The sequence below is a fragment of the Rhinatrema bivittatum genome, chromosome 9 (assembly GCF_901001135.1).
Source record: "Rhinatrema bivittatum chromosome 9, aRhiBiv1.1, whole genome shotgun sequence".
Classification (NCBI taxonomy): Eukaryota; Metazoa; Chordata; class Amphibia; order Gymnophiona; family Rhinatrematidae; genus Rhinatrema; species Rhinatrema bivittatum.
Genome location: NC_042623.1, coordinates 41,384,347 through 41,404,638, shown reverse-complemented (window position 1 = coordinate 41,404,638; position 20,292 = coordinate 41,384,347). Strand labels below are relative to the sequence as shown.

Sequence of the window (20,292 nt, the reverse complement as noted above, 5' to 3'; positions counted from 1 at the left end):
ACACAAAATTGTTCAGAGTAGTTAAATCACAAGCAGATTGTGATAAATTGCAGGAAGACCTTGTGAGACTGAAAAATTGGGCATCCAAATGGCAGATGAAATTTAATGTGGATAAGTGCAAGGTGATGCATATAGGGAAAAATAACCCATGCTATAATTACACAATGTTGGGTTCCATATTAGGTGCTACAACCCAAGAAAGAGATCTAGGTGTCATAGTGGATAACACATTGAAATCGTCGGTTCAGTGTGCTGCGGCAGTCAAAAAAGCAAACAGAATGTTGGGAATTATTAGAAAGGGAATGGTGAATAAAACGGAAAATGTCATAATGCCTCTGTATCGCTCCATGGTGAAACCGCACCTTGAATACTGTGTACAATTCTGGTCGCCGCATCTCAAAAAAGATATAATTGCGATGGAGAAGGTACAGAGAAGGGCTACCAAAATGATAAGTGGAATGGAACAACTCCCCTGTGAGGAAAGACTAAAGAGGTTAGGACTTTTCAGCTTGGAGAAGAGACGACTGAGGGGGGGATATGATAGAGATGTTTAAAATTATGAGAGGTCTAGAACGGGTAGATGTGAATCGGTTATTTACTCTTTCGGATAATAGAAAGACTAGGGGGTACTCCATGAAGTTAGCATGGGGCACATTTAAAACTAATCTGAGAAAGTTCTTTTTTACTCAACGCACAATTAAACTCTGGAATTTGTTGCCAGAGGATGTGGTTAGTGCAGTTAGTATAGCTGTGTTTAAAAAAGGATTGGATAAGTTCTTGAAGGAGAAGTCCATTACCTGCTATTAAGTTCACTTAGGGGTGGATTTTAAAACCCCTGCGCGCCGGCGCACCTATTTTGCATAGGCCGCCGGCGCGCGTAAAGCCCCGGGACGCGCGTAAGTCCCGGGGCTTTCGAAACGGGGAGGGAGGGGGCGTGTCCGGGGGCGTTCCCGAAACGACGTGGCGTTTCGGGGGTGGGCGAGGCCTCTGGACCACACCCCCGGGACCGGAGGACGGAGCGGGGCTGCCGGCGACGTGCGCAAAGTTACGCCTGCTTTCAGCAGGCGTAACTTTGCCGACAGAGGTAAGGGGGGGTTAGATAGGGCCGGGGGGGGGGGGGGGGGGGGGGCGCGAAGAAAAGTTCCCTCCGAGGCCGCTCCGAAATCGGAGCGGCCTCGGAGGGAACAGGCAGGCCGTGCTGGGCTCGGCGCGTGCAGGTTGCACAAATGTGCACCCCCTTGCGCGCGCCGACCCCGGATTTTATAAGATACGCGCGTATCTTATAAAATCTGGTGTACTTTTGTTCGCGCCAGTGGCGCGAACAAAGTACCTGCGCGCATATTGTTTTAAAATCCGCCCCTTAGAGAATAGCCACTGCCATTAGCAATTTTTTAGTTTTTGGGTACTTGCCAGGTTCTTATGGCCTGGATTGACTACTGTTGGAAACAGGATGCTGGGCTTGATGGACCCTTGGTCTGACCCAGTATGGCATTTTCTTATGTTCTTATGATCCTGGTGATCCTCAAGCATTAGGAAGGTCAAAATGTGTTGCATGGTCTGTGCCTCATCACAATTGCAGGTCTGGTAAATTATCCTCCATTTTGCCATATCAGCTCTGGACCTGCCGACTTGGATCAAGAGGCAATTTAGGGCCCTTTCAGGTGGTCCATTCCTCCTCTCTCTCTCTCTCTCTCTCTCTCCAGGAAGCTGCTCAGTCACACTGATACTTATGCTAACTTCAGCGGTGAGAGCATCACATCACGTCTGCCAAATCTCTTCACAGTTAGCCACAGTTGTGATGTTAATTACTTCTATTGAAAAGTTCCTGTGACTCCAGGCTTTTTTTTTTGTGTCACAATGTGGCTGTACAGAGGGTATCTAGTGTCCCATTTACCATTTCCTCTGTATGGTTAGTCACAAATTTTCAGTTGCCTGGCAGCACTATTCCAAAGATATTCAAAATAGTTGGTTTAAGACAGCCTGTGTTAATGCGGCAGTCCTTGCTTAAAAAGTTCCATAGTGATGGAATTCATTAATAAGGAAGAGCTTTCAAAAACTTTTGTGTATATTCTTTAGCAAAATACATTCAATCAGAATAAAAAGAGGAGAATCTCAATTTTGCTGGTTAATTGCAATGCATTTAAAAAGCATTCATACTACTGATTTAAATTGTATATTGGAGGGGTTTTTTTTGTTGTTAATGCGAATCTAAATAAAAGGTGTGTTGTGGGCTATTAAAATAAACTGTTAATATCAGCAGTTAAAAGATAGATTTTTATTTAGATAAATTGTGAGATATTCCAGGAGAGTGCAAGACTAGCAGCAAGGCAATTCAAAAGCTGTCTCAGATCATTGTTGACACAATAAATTGGTCACACCTCCAATTTACACACGAATGAGCTAGTTTATTTGTACGCATAATATTGCCTAACCGGTTGGAATTATAATTTTATCTCATATATGTTATTAGGGCTTGGATTCTTCTAAGTCACGTAATTTCTTGTAAATTGAGCCCAGAAGGCAAAACGAAACTCAGTGTTTAATATTAACAAACTTTTTGATTTTTAGCATACATTCTAGCATTTAAGCATATTCTGGCATGTCAACAACATTAAATAGTTTTACAAGTCTGATCAGTGCAATTTCACAATGAAGTAATTATTTTCTACTTAACTAGTCTAGCCTCATAGGAAAATAACTTTTTCAAAGCACCCTCATGGGTGCAAAGTGTATAATTGGAAAACGGGCCAAGTAATCAAAGAGATTTGGGATTTCACTGAGAAGTGAAATCCAACATGATTTCCAGGCTATGAACCTGAGGTATGATTGGAAGAGAAACTTCCTCTAAAGTAGGCTGAATAGTCCAACAAGGAATTTCAGTCTTGCTAATACATAAAACTTCAATCTTATTCAGACTGATGTGCAGATTGTTCAATGTAAACCATGCGGCTGCTTCACTTAAAACAGGCATTTTATAGTGTAGAATTAAAATATTCAGTTTAAAGTAATAAGATTGGAACTGGAGTAGCAGGATGGGCCAAATTCAGCTTGCCTATTTCTGATGCCATGCCATTGCTGAAAACAATGTCACTCATTATGACAACACACACCATAGCCCTAAAGCACATCAAATTCTAATAAAAAAGATTAATATATCAGCCAAAATCCTATAAGTAATGTAGATCTTAATTAGAAGGCAGCAAGTAACAGTGGTTTCAAGGTCCAGTAGCTTGTTAATTATTAAAACAACTTGCAAATAATGATCACATCTTTCTTCTATCTTGTTTTATTTAGTGGGATTACAGAGTTTTGTCTGGTTGTAGTTTGAGGGATGGTGCTATTGTGACTCACAACTTCAGCGAATATGTAAATTGCTACTAACTTCAAGATTGCACTCATTCTTGACAGTCTTACCATGAACATTTCCCAATGTAATATCACCCGCAGCAGAAGACAAAAACGAGGACTCTGCATAAAGATACTTTGTTTTCAACCGACCATCTTCAGTAGAAACCTTAATGCAGTTCCCCTGCAGTTTATCAACATCCACAATCTATAAAAAAAAAACAACAGAAGCCCAAGTGAGCTTTTAAAACAGAAGAACATATCCTGCTTTTTATTGTGCTTTTGATGACTATTAAAATTTGAAGTTTCACGTTTTTATTTTTGAATTACGCATTGTATCTTGGTGATTTTTATAATTGCAGTTACTGTGCCTTTTTTTTTTTTTTTTTAACTTTCAAGAGGTGTTTGTGCTAAAGGGTGAGGAAAAAATATGACTAAACAAACAAGTTACAACAAAAAAAGGGGAATAACAAAGATCACATTAGCAGAAAATTGCATTCAGTCCATAGCTCTCCAAAATCTTGATACAGTAGCAGTAAATAACTACAGGTTTTAAATATTTGCTCTCAAGAGATGTAGAAAAGTACATCTCATATACTAGACAGAACAAAAAAGTTTGGCTCAAGTCAAAACTGTGGGCAATGATGCCATAGTAAATGCTTTTTCTTCAGTGGGATAAATCTTCTGTTCTTGTTTTCCTTGATCTCTGAGTCACATTTGGCTCAGATGATCATATTACTGCCATCACTTGGCTTTGAAGGCTTGGCATGTCATTGGCTCACCTCTTAAAATTTCTAATGACTGCCACTAGACTCCTAAATCAATTTTCGCTCTAAATTCTATCCATTACCTCAGTGGTTTCCAAGTTGGTCTTCAACCCTCACCCAACAAGCTGGGTTTTCTGGATACCAACAACAAATAAGCATAAAATAACTGCACACATGGCTATATATTTTAATTTAATCAAAGACTTTAAATTTACTATAATCATTAAATATTACAACTACAGAAATCACAAAAAAAATCAAAGTAGTGACAATACAATACAGAAAAAACGTATACAATATAGCAGAAAATATAATATTGAAGTGCAATGTGAGTATTATAGAAATGTCCTTTATATTCAAAGAGACTGTAGTATAAAAATGCCCTTTACTATCTAATGAGCTTGTATGCAACCATGGAATAATTCAAAAGATTCAACTGTGGAACAATTCAAAAGTTGATAGAAGCTGGAAACACTCATTGAATGTGAAAGCCCTAAACAAAGGAACCCTGACAAAGGCCATATGTTTCGTCCAAAAGGGCTTCCTCAGGGGGTATATATATATATCACGAAGAAGAACAAATATGTATCTAAAAACCATTCAAAAATGGTTTTTTTTTTATAAATATGGCAGTATAATAAATGTGTAACAAAAAAAAAAAGGGGTAAACCACTTACTCTAATACAAAAAGCTTAATGTGTCATTGAGAGTTCCCAAACAGGAAAAGTTATTTTGTGGTGTATCTAGCTCAGCCATCACAGCAACAGACCTCTGCCAGGAGTTACAGACTGCAGCTGCCTCTGGACACCTAGTGCATATACGTCCAGAGTCTAGACACATGACCACTGGGTAATGGCTAGGCCTCTCCCCCCTTTCCTGCCATCATCCCCTCCCCACCCCCACCAACCTCAAGCAAAGATCATGTTCTGTATAATGGCAGACACTCCATCACTCTAGAGGAGCGGAATGCTGTCTAAACAGCATCCTCAGTCCCGGCCCATCTGAGAAACAGAATGAAACCCAGATCTCCTGTCCTGCAGCAGCACACAACAGCTCCAAGACACAAAGGGAGCCAGCTAGCAGGGGTCAGTGTTACATAATGGCAGAGACACCCTTCACTCCCGGGGGATGTGAGGGGGTCTATCTCTGGGTATGTGTATAAAATATCTCAACCACACATCATATCATGAGCTAGAAATTATTTCTGACACAAAATGCAAATGTACCAGTCTAGAATTGGTGATAGGTGGGATATTCATTTTTAAATAAATAAAATGTAACATTTAATCTCACCTTACTTATGCAACAAGAAAATCGTAACTCCTTCTCTCATGAACCAGAATAGATTCCAAAATACAAACAAAAATAAAAATACAAACAAAAAAGGTGAGTTCAAATGAATGGTAGTATCAAACAAATTCATCCCAAAAACCCAAGTAAAATCTATCAGTAAGGTTCACCAATATACAATGTGGTTGTTTCATTAAATAAAGTATTAAGTTGACTTAGATCATAACCACAGCTATTACTAGCAATGGTAACATGGAATAGACTTAGTTTTTGGGTACTTGCCAGGTTCTTATGGCCTGGATTGGCCACTGTTGGAAACAGGATGCTGGGCTTGATGGACCCTTGGTCTGACCCAGTATGGCATGTTCTTATGTTCTTAAGTGTTGCATACAAACTCAAAGTCAGCTAGTGCAAAGTTCAAAATTCATAAATATACTATGTAGTGGGGTTACTGCGTTAGTTCACATCAAACCTCACCCTACCCCCACTGTAATATTTTTTTTTCTGGCAATAATATATTTTGCTCATTCTGTTTTAGACAGGAAGAAAGCAGCATTTTAACTTCCAAACGAGTTGTTTGTAACCTATCACTGGCCCCTCTTAATTCCTCTGTCTGATAGGAGTTAACCCCTATCTATCTAATATGTAGTCATTTGATAGGCAATGCCCCTTTTAAAAAGTATGTAATGTGTTGTACAATTTTGTACCCCTGCTGTATTATCTTGTTCTTCTGTCTTACTGGAGTTAACACCTATGTTTCTAATATATAGTCATTAGATAGGCAATGTTCCCTCTCGGATGAATATGTAATACATTGCATTATTTTGTACTTCTGATCTATGTATGTTCAATAATGTACCCTGCCCTGAATGTAGGAAGGGAGGGTAATAAATCCTTTTAAACAAACACACAAATGAAAGCTAGTCAAGAAATGTATTAAGTTAGTTTAATAAAAATAATACAAGGGGATCCCTTTTTGTTTGTTAACCTTTATTAGTATATCTGTGTACAGAAATAATCTCAGAGAAGAGAATACCCACGAAAGATTCCAAGTAGCAATCCATAAGAAGAAGAACATAAGAAAATGCCATACTGGATCAGACCAAGGGTCCATCAAGCCCAGCATCCTGTTTCCAACAGTGGCCAATCCAGGCCATAAGAACCTGGCAAGTACCCAACAACTAAGTCTATTCCATGTAACCATTGCTAATGGCAGTGGCTATTCTCTAAGTGAACTTAATAGCAGGTAATGGACTTCTCCTCCAAGAACTTATCCAATCCATAAGTCACTATTAAAGCTGTTGCAAACACATTCCAACAAGAAGCAAATTCTTCCCAAGTTGAGCCCATAAGCCAGGGGTCGGGAACCCATGGCTCGCGAGCCAGATATGGCTCTTTTGATGGCTGCATCTGGCTCGCAGACAAATCTACTAAATAAGTGTGTCGCCACACTTTCCAGTCCCCCGCTGACCCAGCTGCTCCCCGATCCTCCTCCGCCTGGGCTTAAAATGCTGTCAGCCCGGGGGGAACGCGGCAGAATAGCTGGAGTCGGCGGCACCGGCATACTGTCTTCTTCCCGCCCCCCCCCGCGGCCCGGAAGAGGAAGTGGTGAGCATCGGGTGCGTGCGCGGGAAGAAGAGACCACGCTAGTGTGGTCAGCGTCGGTCCGACAAAAAGAAGACTGTGCAGCGCGGCTCGGAGGAAAATGAAGAAGAGCTTCAACCGCGGCCGATGGGACTCCTCCTGCCGTGAGTTCCCGGGGTGGGGGTGGGGGTGGGGAAGAGAGAGAGTGAATGAGCGAGCAAGCATGTGTGTTTGAGATCCTGTGTGTGTGAGTGAGAGATTGCATGTATGTGAATGATTGAGAGCCTGTATATGTGAAAGAGAGTATGTCTGTGATTGAGAGCCTGCCTGTGAGAGAGAGAGCATGAATGTAAGTTTACGATTGGGAACCTGTATGTGTAAGTTTGTGATTGAAAACCTGTTTGTGTGAAAGAGTATGTGTGTATGATTGAGATCCTTTGTGTGTGAGAGAGATCATGTGTATGTATGATTAAGAGCCTGTGTGTATAAGTAAGAGAGAGCATGTGTGTCTGTGTGTGATTGAGAGCTGGTTTAGGTGATGGAGCATGTGAGTATGTGATTGAGAGCCTGTGTGTAAAAGAGAAAGAGAGGACATGTTTGTAAGCATGAGAATGAGAGTCTGTGTGTGAGAGAAAAAGACAGCATGTATTTATGTGATTGAAAGCCTGTGTGTGTGTGTAAGCGTGAAAATGTGTAATTAAGAGCCTATATAAGTGAGAGAGAAAAAGCATGTGTATATGTGAGTGACTGAGAGCATGTGTGTATAGGTGTGTAACTGAGAGCCAGTGTGAGAGAGAGCGCTGGTATGTGACAGAGAGGAGAAAATTCCAAGCAAACCACCCCTCCCTCCTGCTAATTCAGAACAATCTCAGGACATCTGGATATCAAACGTTCCCAGGTATGCAGAGCAAAAAAATGTTTGTATCCTTATTATTTTTCATTACTGGGTCTTTGTGTCTGCTATTTTGAAATATTTGGTTGGTATCTGGAAATTTTTTATATGAGTTTTTAATTATTGGATATTCCACTCATCAGCTGTTTCGAAATATGTTCTTTTTGTTAGTACAGTTTTACTGCTGATGATTTTATATTTCTTGATTTGTTTTATAAGGATGGGTGATGTTTCTTTTTTTCCTTTGTTACACTGCATACAGAGACTCTGGTTTGTTGCAGTTTCCAATTCAGTTTTTTCTGCATGCTTCTAGTTATGCGTTTTGGTCTCTTTATTCTATGTTAGGTGAGGGTCAGCACGTGATTCAGGTGAGGTTTTCTGCTGGCGTGTAGTTTCTGTGTAGGACTCTATAGCAGCCTGACTTGGTCCGTTTTCCTAATAGGAGATGTATTGGTGTCTTAAGGCCTGGTGTAATATTTTCAGAGACTTATTGTACTTTAAAACTGTGATCTTACATAAAATGCACACATTTACTTGTATTTAGTTTTAAACATATTGTATGGCTCTCATGGAATTACATTTTAAAATATGTGGCGTTCATGGCTCTCTCAGCCAAAAAGGTTCCTGATCTCCCTCACTGCAAACGTCCAGAGTTCCATCCAACATGGCCCACATACCAGCACCTAGTGCTCTTCAGAAAGCCTCAGACAGGTTGTAGGCGACACCTTTTTTTTTTGTTATTGGGCTAACTCAATGCATCTGTGAATTGCTTTTGAAAACCAAACTCCCTTCACCAGATGAGTGAAGGAACAAGACAGTAATGCTGTACCTCAGCCTATTTATTTATTTAGAGCTTTTCTATACTGGCATTCATGATAAAATCACCTTGAACATTTAACAAGTGGAGAGAAGCAAGAAAGTTACAATAAAGCAGGGGAAGCAGGAACTGGGGGAAGAAGAAGAGAAGCAGGAGTAGTTTAACAGTAAGAAGAGGAAATAATTATTTACATAGTGCTGAAATGTATCTTAATGGTTGTTGCAGTCAGTCTGTTAGTTCAGTTAGGTGAGTCAGTTAGGTTCAGGAAAGGCTTGTCTAAACAACCAATAATAATAAGCATGGTTCCTGTCTGAGGTCAGGGGGAATAGCGTTCCATATAGATGGTCCCGCTGTAGAGAAGGCCCGTTCTCTGAAGGATAGATGGTGTGTAGCTTTGGTTTCGGGGACCTGTAGGGATCCTCTGTAGGCTTCCCTGATGGGTCTGGATGAGGAGTGTAGTCTGAGCGGGATTTGAAGGCTAAGAGGGGCTTCGGAATGGATGGTTTTATGGATGATGGTAATGGACTTGTGAAGAATTCTGAAATGTATTGGTAGCCAGTGTAAATTTTTGAGAATGAGAGAGATGTGGTCTCTTCTTCTGGTGTTTGTCAAAATTCTGGCTGCCGCGTTCTGGAGCATCTGAAGAGGTTTAATGGAGGAGGAAGGGAGACCCAGCAAGATAGAGTTGCAGTAGTCTATCTTGGAGAAAATTACGGCTTGGAGGACCGTTCCGAAGTCTTGAAAGTGAAGGAGTGGTTTAATTCTTTTTAGTCAAAAGAAAAAATTGACCAGCTGTATATGAATAAGTGGTACGGACAAAATTTATTAAAAGCCAATCTTTATTCTACTATGGTCAAAATTTTTTTAAAAAAGTGTTTTTGATATAGAGACAGAAACCTCAGAACTGGTAAACCTTGTATTTTTTGCAAAGGTTAGAAGCCCGCTTGTTACCAGCCACAGACAGTTTCAATCTGCCCTGAAGAAACTACATGTGAAACGTTGACGTTGGCGATTCTAGGCACACACTTGTTTCAAGCGGTGAAAGATATCGCAACAAGTTTGAAAGATAAGTGCAACATTGTGGCGGGGATTATAAGCACAGACTTGTTTTGAAACATTCATAATGCAACAAGTTTATAAAATTAGTGCTACATTATAGAAGGCAAAGCAATAAGTCTTCAAATTATGTCATTTTGTCTAAAGGCATAAAGTTACAATAACTATTTTGCCTGTTTTAACCTGGGCTGTATTCCCAAGTTGATACGGACACTGTTTTCAAAGGACATTCTGTAACGTGAAAAGGCATAAGAACTTTCTCAGTGAAAAATTTGAACTAAATACACATTGAGGTGAATTTATGGTATATTAACCGAATCAGCTTAAAATTTACAAGCCAGAAAATAACGGCTGTGCTACTAATGGTAACACAAAACTGTAAGGGAAGTTCATTCCAACACAATATGTCAAGTCTCATCAAACATTTAGAACATTATGTCCAATAAGATACATATAAGTCAAAATCTTTTTAAAGAAAAAACAAAAAAAGAGACAACAGGAAACCTATGATCGAACTTACTGGTTTTTCAAAAACCTTTGCAAAAAATACAAGGTTTACCAGTTCTGAGGTTTCTGTCTCTATATCAAAAACACTTTTTTAAAAAAAATTTTGACCATAGTAGAATAAAGATTGGCTTTTAATAAATTTTGTCCGTACCACTTATTCATATACAGCTGGTCAATTTTTTCTTTTGATACATTAGAGACTAGCTGATCCCAATTTCTTTGTCTATTTAATTCTTTTTAGTACATGCAGTTTATAGAAGCCGTCCTTGGTAGTGCGGTTGATGAATGTTTTTAAATTCAAACGGTTGTCGATTAATATTCCTAGGTCTCTTGCTTGGGTGACAAAGATGTTAGATGGTGCACTTTGTGTGGTATTACTGTTTTCCGGGGAGATGAAGAGGAGTTCAGTCTTCGCTGAATTTAGTATCAGGGAGGAGAAGGTTGATGTCTCGTCGGCAGATTTCCCAGTGCTCGAGTGTTTTTGTAATGAATTCTTTAATGGGGATCAATATTTGCATGTCGTCGGCATAAAGGAAGTGTTTTAGTTTAAGGTTAGTTAGCAGCTGGCAAAGTGGAAGTAGGTATATGTTGAAGAGAGTGGGGGAAAGAGAGGAACCTTGAGGAACTCCTAGTGATGAGTTGTAGCGAGGGGATTCTTTATTGTTGATTCTGACCTTGTAACCTCTGTTACTAAGGAAAGTTTTGAACCATGTAAATACCGTTCCTGTTATTCCGATGTCCGCCAGTCGGTTAAGGAGAATGGAATGGTTGACGGTGTCGAAGGCCGCAGACAGGTCAAGGATAATTAGTAAAAAGGAGTGTCCTCTGTCCAGGCCCATGATTAGGTAGTCAGTCAGAGAAATGAGAAGGGTTTCTGTATTTAATGCCTTGCGGAACCGGTATTGGGTGGGGTGCAGTATTTTATGATCTTCTAGGTAAATCGGAAAGTTGCGAGTTAACTAGTTTTTCCATTATCTTGGCTACAAAAGGAAGATTGTAAATAGGGCGGAAGTTGTTGGGATCTTTTGGATCCAAATTCGGTTTCTTTAGGAGATGTTTAAGAGATGCCAGTTTTAGGGCGTCTGGGAAGATCCCCCGAGATAACGAACAGTTTATGATATCAGCCAAGGGTTTGGAAATAGTGTCAGGTACTAGTAGGAATAGTTTTGTAGGGATTTGGTCGAATGGATGGGAGGAAGGTTTCATTTTCTTTAATAGAGATTGGATCTCTGAAGCAGTGGTGGGTTCAAACGATTCAAGAGAGATTTTTTTTTGTTTAGGAGATGATAGGAGCTAGTAGTAGAAGAGGGACTAGGGGGCAGAAGAGTTAAGAGGTTGGAGATTTTGTTTTGGAAGAAAAGTGCCAGTTAGTCGGCTTTGGATTGTGCTTGGTCGTTAGGGATCTTTGGGGCGTTAGTTTGTGTTAGTTCGGATACGTAAGAAAATAGTGCTTTAGCGTCGAAGATAAGGTAGTGAATCTTGTGAGCGTAGAAATCCCTTTTTGACCTTAAGGTAGAGTTCTTGTAGTGGTGGAGAGCAAATTTGTATGCGGATAGTGTGCTGGGGCAAGGGGCTTTGCGCCATTTGCTTTCTTTCTGTCTGAGGTTTTGTTTGAGTTTTCGGAGTTCATTGGTGAACCATGGTTGTCTTTTTGGGGAGTTGGGGTTGAGTTTTTTTGTTGATAGTGGACATAATTTATTTGCTACTGTCTCTGTGATGTTGCTCCAGGATAGTAGGGCTGAGTTGGGGTCTGAAAGGTCAATGTGCGGAAGTTCTTTAGCCAAGTGGTTGCTGAGGTCTTCGGAGGAGCAGGGTCTTCTGTAGAGAAACGAAGATTGAATGGGGTGAGTGTTACGGGTTTCTGTCATAGTGAAGGTGGCGGAGATTAATGCGTGATCCGACCAGGGGACCTGCGTACATACAGAGGGGGATGAGTGCGTAATGCCAGAGTTTATGAAAATAAGGTCCAGAGTGTGGCCAGCTTTGTGGGTGGGCTCCAAACATTGCTCCCGATTTTTGAGATTAATTTGTTTGAAACCATCAGACCAAAAGAGATTCCACCATTCCTCATCTTTACTATTTCCCTCCAGGAGGGAAATTGCTTATATGCACGGACTAGATTTATGTCATGGTCTACAAGACTGAAATAATTTAAAAATATCAAGTTGTGTTCTCTCTTTTCTTATTATCAAACCGTTGGCAACTTTCCACTGAAATCCCATGAAAAAGAATGGCTGGAGTTTTATAAGTTCATTTTACTGGCCATCGACAACAGTGTGAAACAGCATTTAAAATTCGTCAACTGGGAAAATATAATCAGTACATAGAAACAAAATTGTAATTCTACAAAGTACAATTTTTAATTGGAATAAGTTTAAGTGTTTAATTTGCCACAGGCAAAATAAAATACATTCCAATACTATTACGTACATGTTGCACTTAATTAAATGCAAATTTTTGTCTGTACCGACCTTCACGCTATTTTAAGGCACATCTTTAATATGCCACAATTTAAGTTCTTAATTAAATCAGTGTAGGAGGTCATGCTTTACCCCACTGTAATTATTTAAAACCAAGTACACTATTTTGCATTCATGAATTGTAATATAGTTAGAACTTTGCTGATACTTTAGAGCTGATAGTCCTATACTTCCTCCTGCTGGCGAGAACAAGATCTGTTTTTCATCCAGAGGATACACACAGCATGAAAAGATAAAAAGCTACTATTTATATCACTCAGTGACTTCCTCCAACAACATTTGAGGAGGTCAAGTATTTTACCTATGGAACACAACCAGGTGAAATTCTGCAGGTATTTTTGCTGAATAATTGCTTGAAGAAAAAACAGAACTTTTTTTTTTTTTTTAACCAAACTAACTACACGCAACTTCAAAAACCACAAGGCAAGTTGAGGCTAACGTCACATTACACATCTGGACCTTCTGAAAAGACACCTCCTAGAAAAGTAATTGTAACCAGTAATCCACCACAAACCTTGCGCTCGAGCCCCAGAAAAGGTGACAGCAAGAGAGTTCTGTATTAACTGTTACGAGTCCTGGAAAGCAACTTAATTGTCATTTTCACCTTTTCCACCCCAAGATTTTATTGTTTAGATGGTGATTTTTTTTTTATTAAGATGTCTTCAGTTTTGTTTCCTTCACCACCAACACGCACATGTTGAGCATACAGTTGTGTGAAGTCAAGGTTTAGAAATATTCCAGTTGGCTGTCCCACTGGTTCAGTGGCAACTGTGTAGCAGAGTTGCTTATCTGTAACAGGTGATCTCCAAGGACAGCAGGATGGCAGTCCTCACATGGTGTGACGTCATCCGAGGAAGCCTGTCCTGGAACTTTGATCTCAAAGATTCTAAAGCTTCATGCACTTCTGAGCATGTGCAGCTGTAGTCATCCTTCTGCCCACTAGGCAGAGCCTTTCAGTCCGTAATATAGCTAAAACATGGAGAAACAGACTCCCAAGGGAAGGCAGAAGGGAAATTGTGAGGACTCATATCCTGCTGTCCTCAAACACCTCTTACAGGAAAGCAACTTTGTTTTCTCTGAGGACAAGCAGGATGGCAGTCCTCACACATGGGTGATTCCCAAGCTACAGGCTGCCCAGAACAGGACAAAGCAGGGAAACCCCACAGTGCTGAAGGCACCACCTTTCTCCCTTTTGTTTGCGAGGCAGCCAACACATAATGGGCCCTAGGAGAGAAAAAAAGATTTGGGTTCTACAACTCGGAGACTCATAGAACAGACAGATATTAAAAAAAACCTGAAGTGCAGCAGATGTGAACTCAGGGAGAGACGCACACTTTGCCTCACAAAAAAGTAATCCAGTCAGAGTTTCTGACAGCTAACCCTGACAAGTACCAGTAGGCCCAGATCCTCCTGGCTTCAGGAAAGAGCACAACCAAGAAAAAGAGCTCTTGGACAAAAGCTGCAGTTTCCCTTCGGTGACACAAGATAACCGGAAATTCATCTGGGGCTAGAGAGCCCTCCTGAAAGAAAAACTGCAGATCACTAGCATTCGAAGAGGAAGAACAGAATGCATTCACATAATTGTGCCAGATAGGAGCAATGGGCATAGAACAAAAGCAATTGTTTGGAAAAAACAGCGGAAAAAAGCAGAAGGGTTTGCAGCAGACCCCACCTGCTGAACGACTTCAAGAAAAGATCTGAAACCCCCCACCCAAGGGCAGATGATATGGAACCAAGAGTGCCAAGGAACGGAAGGGCTTCCCCTCTAACAGGATCGCCACTCTGAAACCCCGAGCATGGGTAGTGAGAGCTGCCAAAGCAACTCACCCACTCTCGGCACTTCCATTCGGGCCGATACAGTAAAATGCGTGGGAGAGCCGGCGCGCACCCACTCTCCTAGGCGCGCGATTTAATATTCAAATGAGGGCCCGCGGTAATAAGGAGGCGCTAGGGACACTAGTGCGTCCCTAGCGCCTCCTTATTGGCAGAAGCGGCGGTTGTCAGCAGGTTTGCAGCCGATGCTTAATTTTACCGGCGTCTGTTGTTGAACCTGCTGACAGCCACGGGTTCGGAAAACAGACACCGGTAAAATTGAGCGTCCATCTTCCAGTCTGCAAGCCGCGGGCTGATTTTTTTTTTTTTTTTTTACGATTTTTGGGGCCTCTAACTTAATATGCTATGATATTAAGTTGGAGGGTGTACAGAAAAGCAGTTTTTTCTGCTTTTCTGTACACTTTCCCGGTGCTGGCTGAAATTAACTCCTGCCAAAGGCAGGAGTTAATTTCTGAGAGTAAAATGTGCGGCTTGGCTGCACATTTTACTTTCTGGATCTCGCGGGACTAACTAATAGGCTCATCAACATGCATTTGCATGTTGCGGGCGCTATTAGTTTCAGGGGGGGGTTGGCCGCGTGTTTTCCACATGCCATTACCCCTTACTGTATAAGGGGTAAAAATAGGACGTCGAAAACGCGAGGCCAAACGGGGGCTAAAGGTGCGCTCGGTCGAGCACACCATATTGCATCAGCCCGATTGATAGGTATATCCTCCCACCCGGCAGGATAAGCCCAGGTGAAAAGGAAAGCACCTCGGCCAACCAAGTGAAGCAAGAAAAGCCAAAGGCAGTACTAGCCAGAATTTACCAAAAACCAGGAAAGGATGGTATACCTTTCCTTGAAGGTAAACAACAAAATATTTCAGTTCACGCCACAGCTCTTCTCTTGACATTCCGACTAGAAGTCAGAAGAAAATGAAGATTCCAGAGCCCGGAGCTGCAGGGAAAAGCAGCAGCCACCAGGCTGTAGAAATAAATGATGCGCAATATCCCAACAATACTACCCCCCTACTGATCCCAGCAGGGAGGTGCCACCGAGGCTGCCCTCTCAGTAGACAGGAGCAATGTAAACTGAGAGCGAACCTCCAGAGGAAGAAGTCCAGAACCTCTCTACTGAGAGGAAAAACCAAAACAAAACAGGGATGTTGCAAGAGTCAGCCCCTGTAGAAACAAGCCCTTCTTAACCAACCTGAATCCCCAAAGGCACCAGATCAGGTTCATTCTGATCAGAAGAACAGTCTACTCACCAACCTGGCATAGGTGTCAAAAACCTATTGCCGTAACTCATACTTCCACCTAATAACCTCACGGCATACAAAGTGGAACGTCGTCTGCAAGGACAAGGACTGCCTTGACTGCTTATGAACGTTCCCACCAACAGGATTACACCTGAAAGAGAAAATGACAACCTTCAAGCAACTGCCCCTGATACATGTAGCCACAGATATGGAGAATTGAGCGAAGGTACATAAGTCATTTGGGATGCAGAGGTACTAGAACCCTCTTTCGCAGAGGTTGAGTACCACCCAAACACGCCACAGAGTGGCAAGAGTGGCCACAAAGTGAAAACAAGCATGGTGCACCCAGCAGGTATCAGAAGAGGGGTTCCCTTCATGCGGGAGAAAACAATATCTGTGGCTGGGGAGCAGATTCCCAAAAAAGGAAATCCTCAATACAGCAGGGAGTCCAAATACTTAACTCCCTGCCTGCCATGAGGCAGCTCTTCTATGCAGTAGTGCCATAGTGGAGTGAGCACTCCAGCATGACAGGCTCTTGAATCCAGCAAGGAACAGAGAGAAGCCACCTGTGAGGCCACCTGATAAGAACATCCCCTTCCGGAGTGGAAACAAGGTACCTGAGAGGGCACCAACGAAAGTTACCCCTGGAAAGCCAATAACCATACTGCCTTCCCCGAAGGGGAGGGAGAGCACAATATAGAAACATAGAAACATAGAAACATAGAAATGACGGCAGAAGGAGACCAAATGGCCCATCTAGTCTGCCCCGCAAATTTTCTCTCTCATACTTATCTGTTTCTCTTAGCTCTTGGTTCTATTTCCCTTCCACCCCCACCTTTAATGTAGAGAGCAGTGATGGAGCTGCATCCAAGTGAAATATCTAGCTTGATTAGTTAGGGGTAGAAGCCGCCGCAATAAGCAATCTGCACCCATGTTTATTTGTTTTACCCAGACTGTTATACAGCCCTTATTGGTTGATTTTCTTCTCCCATGCCGTTGAAGCAGAGAGCTATGCTGGATATGCATCGAAAGTGAAGTATCAGGCACATTTGGTTTGGGGTAGTAACCGCCGTAACAAGCCAGCTACTCCCTGCTTTGCGAGTGCGAACCCTCTTTTCTGGATGTGTGAAGTATCAGTTTTTCTTCTCCCCTGCCGTTGAATCAGAGAACTATGCTGTATATGCATTGAAAGTGAAGTATCAGGCTTATTTGATTTGGGGTAGTAACCGCCGTAACAAGCCAGCTACTCCCCTCTTTGTGAGTGTGAATCCTTTTTTCCACATTTCCTCTTGCTGTTGAAGCTTAGAGCGATTTTGGAGTCACAGTAAGCCTGTGTATGTTTATTTAATAAGGGTATTGACTCCAGGCAGTAGCCGTCATTCTGGCGAGTCACCCACTCTTCATTGGCAGCCTCTTGACTTTATGGATCCACAGTGTTTATCCCATGCCCCTTTGAAGTCCTTCACAGTTCTGGTCTTCACCACATCCTCCGGAAGGGCATTCCAGGCATCCACCACCCTCTCCGTGAAGAAATACTTCCTGACATTGGTTCTGAATCTTCCTCCCTGGAGCTTCAAATCGTGACCCCTGGTTCTGCTGATTTTTTTCCTTCGGAAAAGGTTTGTCGTTGTCTTTTGATCATTAACACCTTTCAAGTATCTGAAAGTCTGTATCATATCACCTCTGCTCCTCCTTTCCTCCAGGGTGTACATATTTAGATTCTTCAATCTCTCCTCATACGTCATCCGATGAAGATCCTCCACCTTCCTGGTCGCCCTTCTCTGTACCGCCTCCATCTTGTCTTTGTCTTTTGAAGGTACGGTCTCCAGAACTGAACACAGTACTCCAGGTGAGGCCTCACCAAGGACCTGTACAAGGGAATAATCACTTCCCTTTTCTTACTCGATATTCCTCTCTCTATGCAGCCCAGCATTCTTCTGGCTTTAGCTATCGCCTTGTCGCATTGTTTCGCCGACTTCAGATCATTAGACACCATCACCCCAAGGTCCCTTTCCTGCTCCGTGCACATCAGCCTTTCCCCCCCCATCGAATACAGTTCATTCGGATTTCCACTCCCCATATGCATGACTTTGCACTTCTTGGCATTGAATCTCAGCTGCCATATCTTTGACCACTCTTCCAGTTTCCTTAGATCCCGTCTCATTCTCTCCACTCCTTCCGGCGTGTCCACTCTGTTGCAGATCTTAGTGTCATCCGCAAAAAGACAAACCTTACCTTCTATCCCGTCCGCAATGTCGCTAACAAAGATATTGAACAGGACCGGTCCCAAAACCGATCCTTGTGGTACACCGCTTAAAACCACTCTCTCTTCAGAGAGAGTTCCATTTACCATCACACATTGTCTTCTGTCCGTCAACCAATTTGCAATCCAGGTCACCACCTCGGCACTCACTCCCAAGCTTCTCGTTTTATTCACCAGTCTCCTGTGCGGAACCGTATCAAAAGCTTTGCTGAAATCCAAGTAGATGACATCGAGCGCTCTTCCTTGATCCAATTCCTTGGTTACCCAGTCAAAAAAGTCAATCAGATTTGTCTGACAGGATCTTCCCCTGGTGAATCCATGTTGCCTCTGGTCCATTAATTCTCCTGACTGTAGATAGTTCACTATTCTCTCTTTCAACAGTGACTCCATTACTTTTCCCACCACCGAAGTGAGGCTGACCGGTCTGTAGTTGCCAGCCTCCTCCCTGTTCCCACTCTTGTGAAGCGGGACCACCACCGCTCTTCTCCAATCTCTTGGTACCACTCCTGTTTCTAGGGATCTATTGAACAGGTCACACAGCGGACCCGCCAGAACATCTCTGAGCTCCCTCAGTATCCTTGGATGAATCCCATCAGGCCCCATGGCTTTGTCCACTTTCAGGTTCTTTAGCTGTTCCCATACATTCTCTTCTGTAAAAGGATTTTCATCTATTCCTCTTCCCTCCAGTTTCTTGTTGTGTAAAGATGGTCCTTCTCCAGGGTCTTCTTTAGTGAACACAGAGCTGAAGTATTCGTTTAATATTTCTGCCATTTCTTCATCTCTCTCCATACATTGATCATTACCACCTTTCAATTTCACTATACCACTTTGGACCTTTCTCTTTTCGCTGATGTATCTGAAAATGTTTTGTCACCATTTTTTATCTCCTTGGCAATCCTCTCTTCCGCTTGACTTTTTGCCAACTTGATTAATTTCTTTGTCTCCCTCAGTTGATACAAATATTCTTCTTTGTGTTCCTCCCTTTGGGAACTTTTATATTTCTTGTATGCTGTTCTTTTAGCTTTAATTTTGTCAGCCACCTCCTTTGAGAACCAGATAGGTTTCAATTTTCTTTTGCTTTTCTTTACATTTCTAACATATAGAGCAGTTGCCTTGGTGATTGCTCCTTTTAGATTGGTCCACTGCTGATCCACATCTCTTTCATTCTCCCATCCTTTTAGTTCTTCCTCCAGGTACTTCCCCATTTCCTCAAAGTCTGTGTTTTTGAACTGTAAAACTCGGGTCTTTGTGGTTCTTTTCCCTATTCTTTTAGTGATATTAAACCATATCGTTTGATGATCACTGGTGCTGAGGTGGGTGCCCACCTGGACATCGGAGACATTATCTCCATTAGTGAGCACTAAGTCTAGTATAGCTCCTTCTCTCGTGGGTTCCAACACCATTTGTTTGAACAAAGATACTTGCATGGCATCCACTATCGCTCTGCTATTTTTAGATTCTGCAGATGGGATTTTCCAGTCTACATCTGGCATATTAAAGTCACCCACGATCACCACTTCTCCCTTCTTACCTATCTTATGGATGTCTTCAACCAGATCTCTGTCCAGCTCTTCCTTTTGGTTTGGAGGCCTGTAAACCACTCCAATATAAATGGATGGTCCGTCATCTTTTTTTAGGTCAACCCATAGTGCTTCTTCCTTGCCCCAACTTCCTTGCAGCTCAGATGCTTGGATGTTGTTTCTGACATAAAGAGCCACACCTCCCCCTTTTCTATCCACTCTGTCCTTCCTTAACAAGTTATAGCCTGGTATTGTTGTATCCCATTCATGAGATTCTGTGAACCATGTCTCTGTGATAGCAACAATGTCCAATTCTGCCTCTGTCATTAGGGCCTGTAGATCTGGGATTTTATTTCCCAAACTATGAGCATTTGTGGTCATAGCCTTCCAGGTACTCTCTTTAAGGTTATTGCTTTTCCTGGACTCCTTATGAGACTTTGGTTGAGATTTGTTATTCACTTCACTCATTCCTTTTGCGGTTGTGCCACTGTTGACAGAGTTATCCATCTGAATTAGATTTTTCTTTTGGTTATGGAACTTGAAATTCTGCATGCATTGTGTTTTTTTTCTCATTTCTGGTAACACGTCAATGTTTTTCTCAAGAACTTCATTAGTTTTTAATATAGAGAAGGCTTTTTGTTCTTTTTGCATCTGGTACATTGTGTGTCTCCTTATCACAGGTCTAATTCTACCAGAGCCC

The 20,292-nt window shown here is 41.9% G+C and overlaps 1 protein-coding gene across 3 annotated transcripts in view; it reads right to left on the bottom strand.

The window, feature by feature from the left end:
- The window catches only part of FAM185A (family with sequence similarity 185 member A), a 136,499-nt gene that overhangs the window by 85,779 nt on the left and 30,428 nt on the right, over positions 1 to 20,292 (bottom strand). For all 3 annotated transcript variants that reach the window (XM_029617032.1, XM_029617033.1, XM_029617034.1), the window contains exon 4: positions 3,415 to 3,553. In XM_029617032.1, coding sequence (XP_029472892.1) covers positions 3,415 to 3,553 — 139 coding nt within the window. The remainder of the gene's footprint in view (positions 1 to 3,414; positions 3,554 to 20,292) is intronic.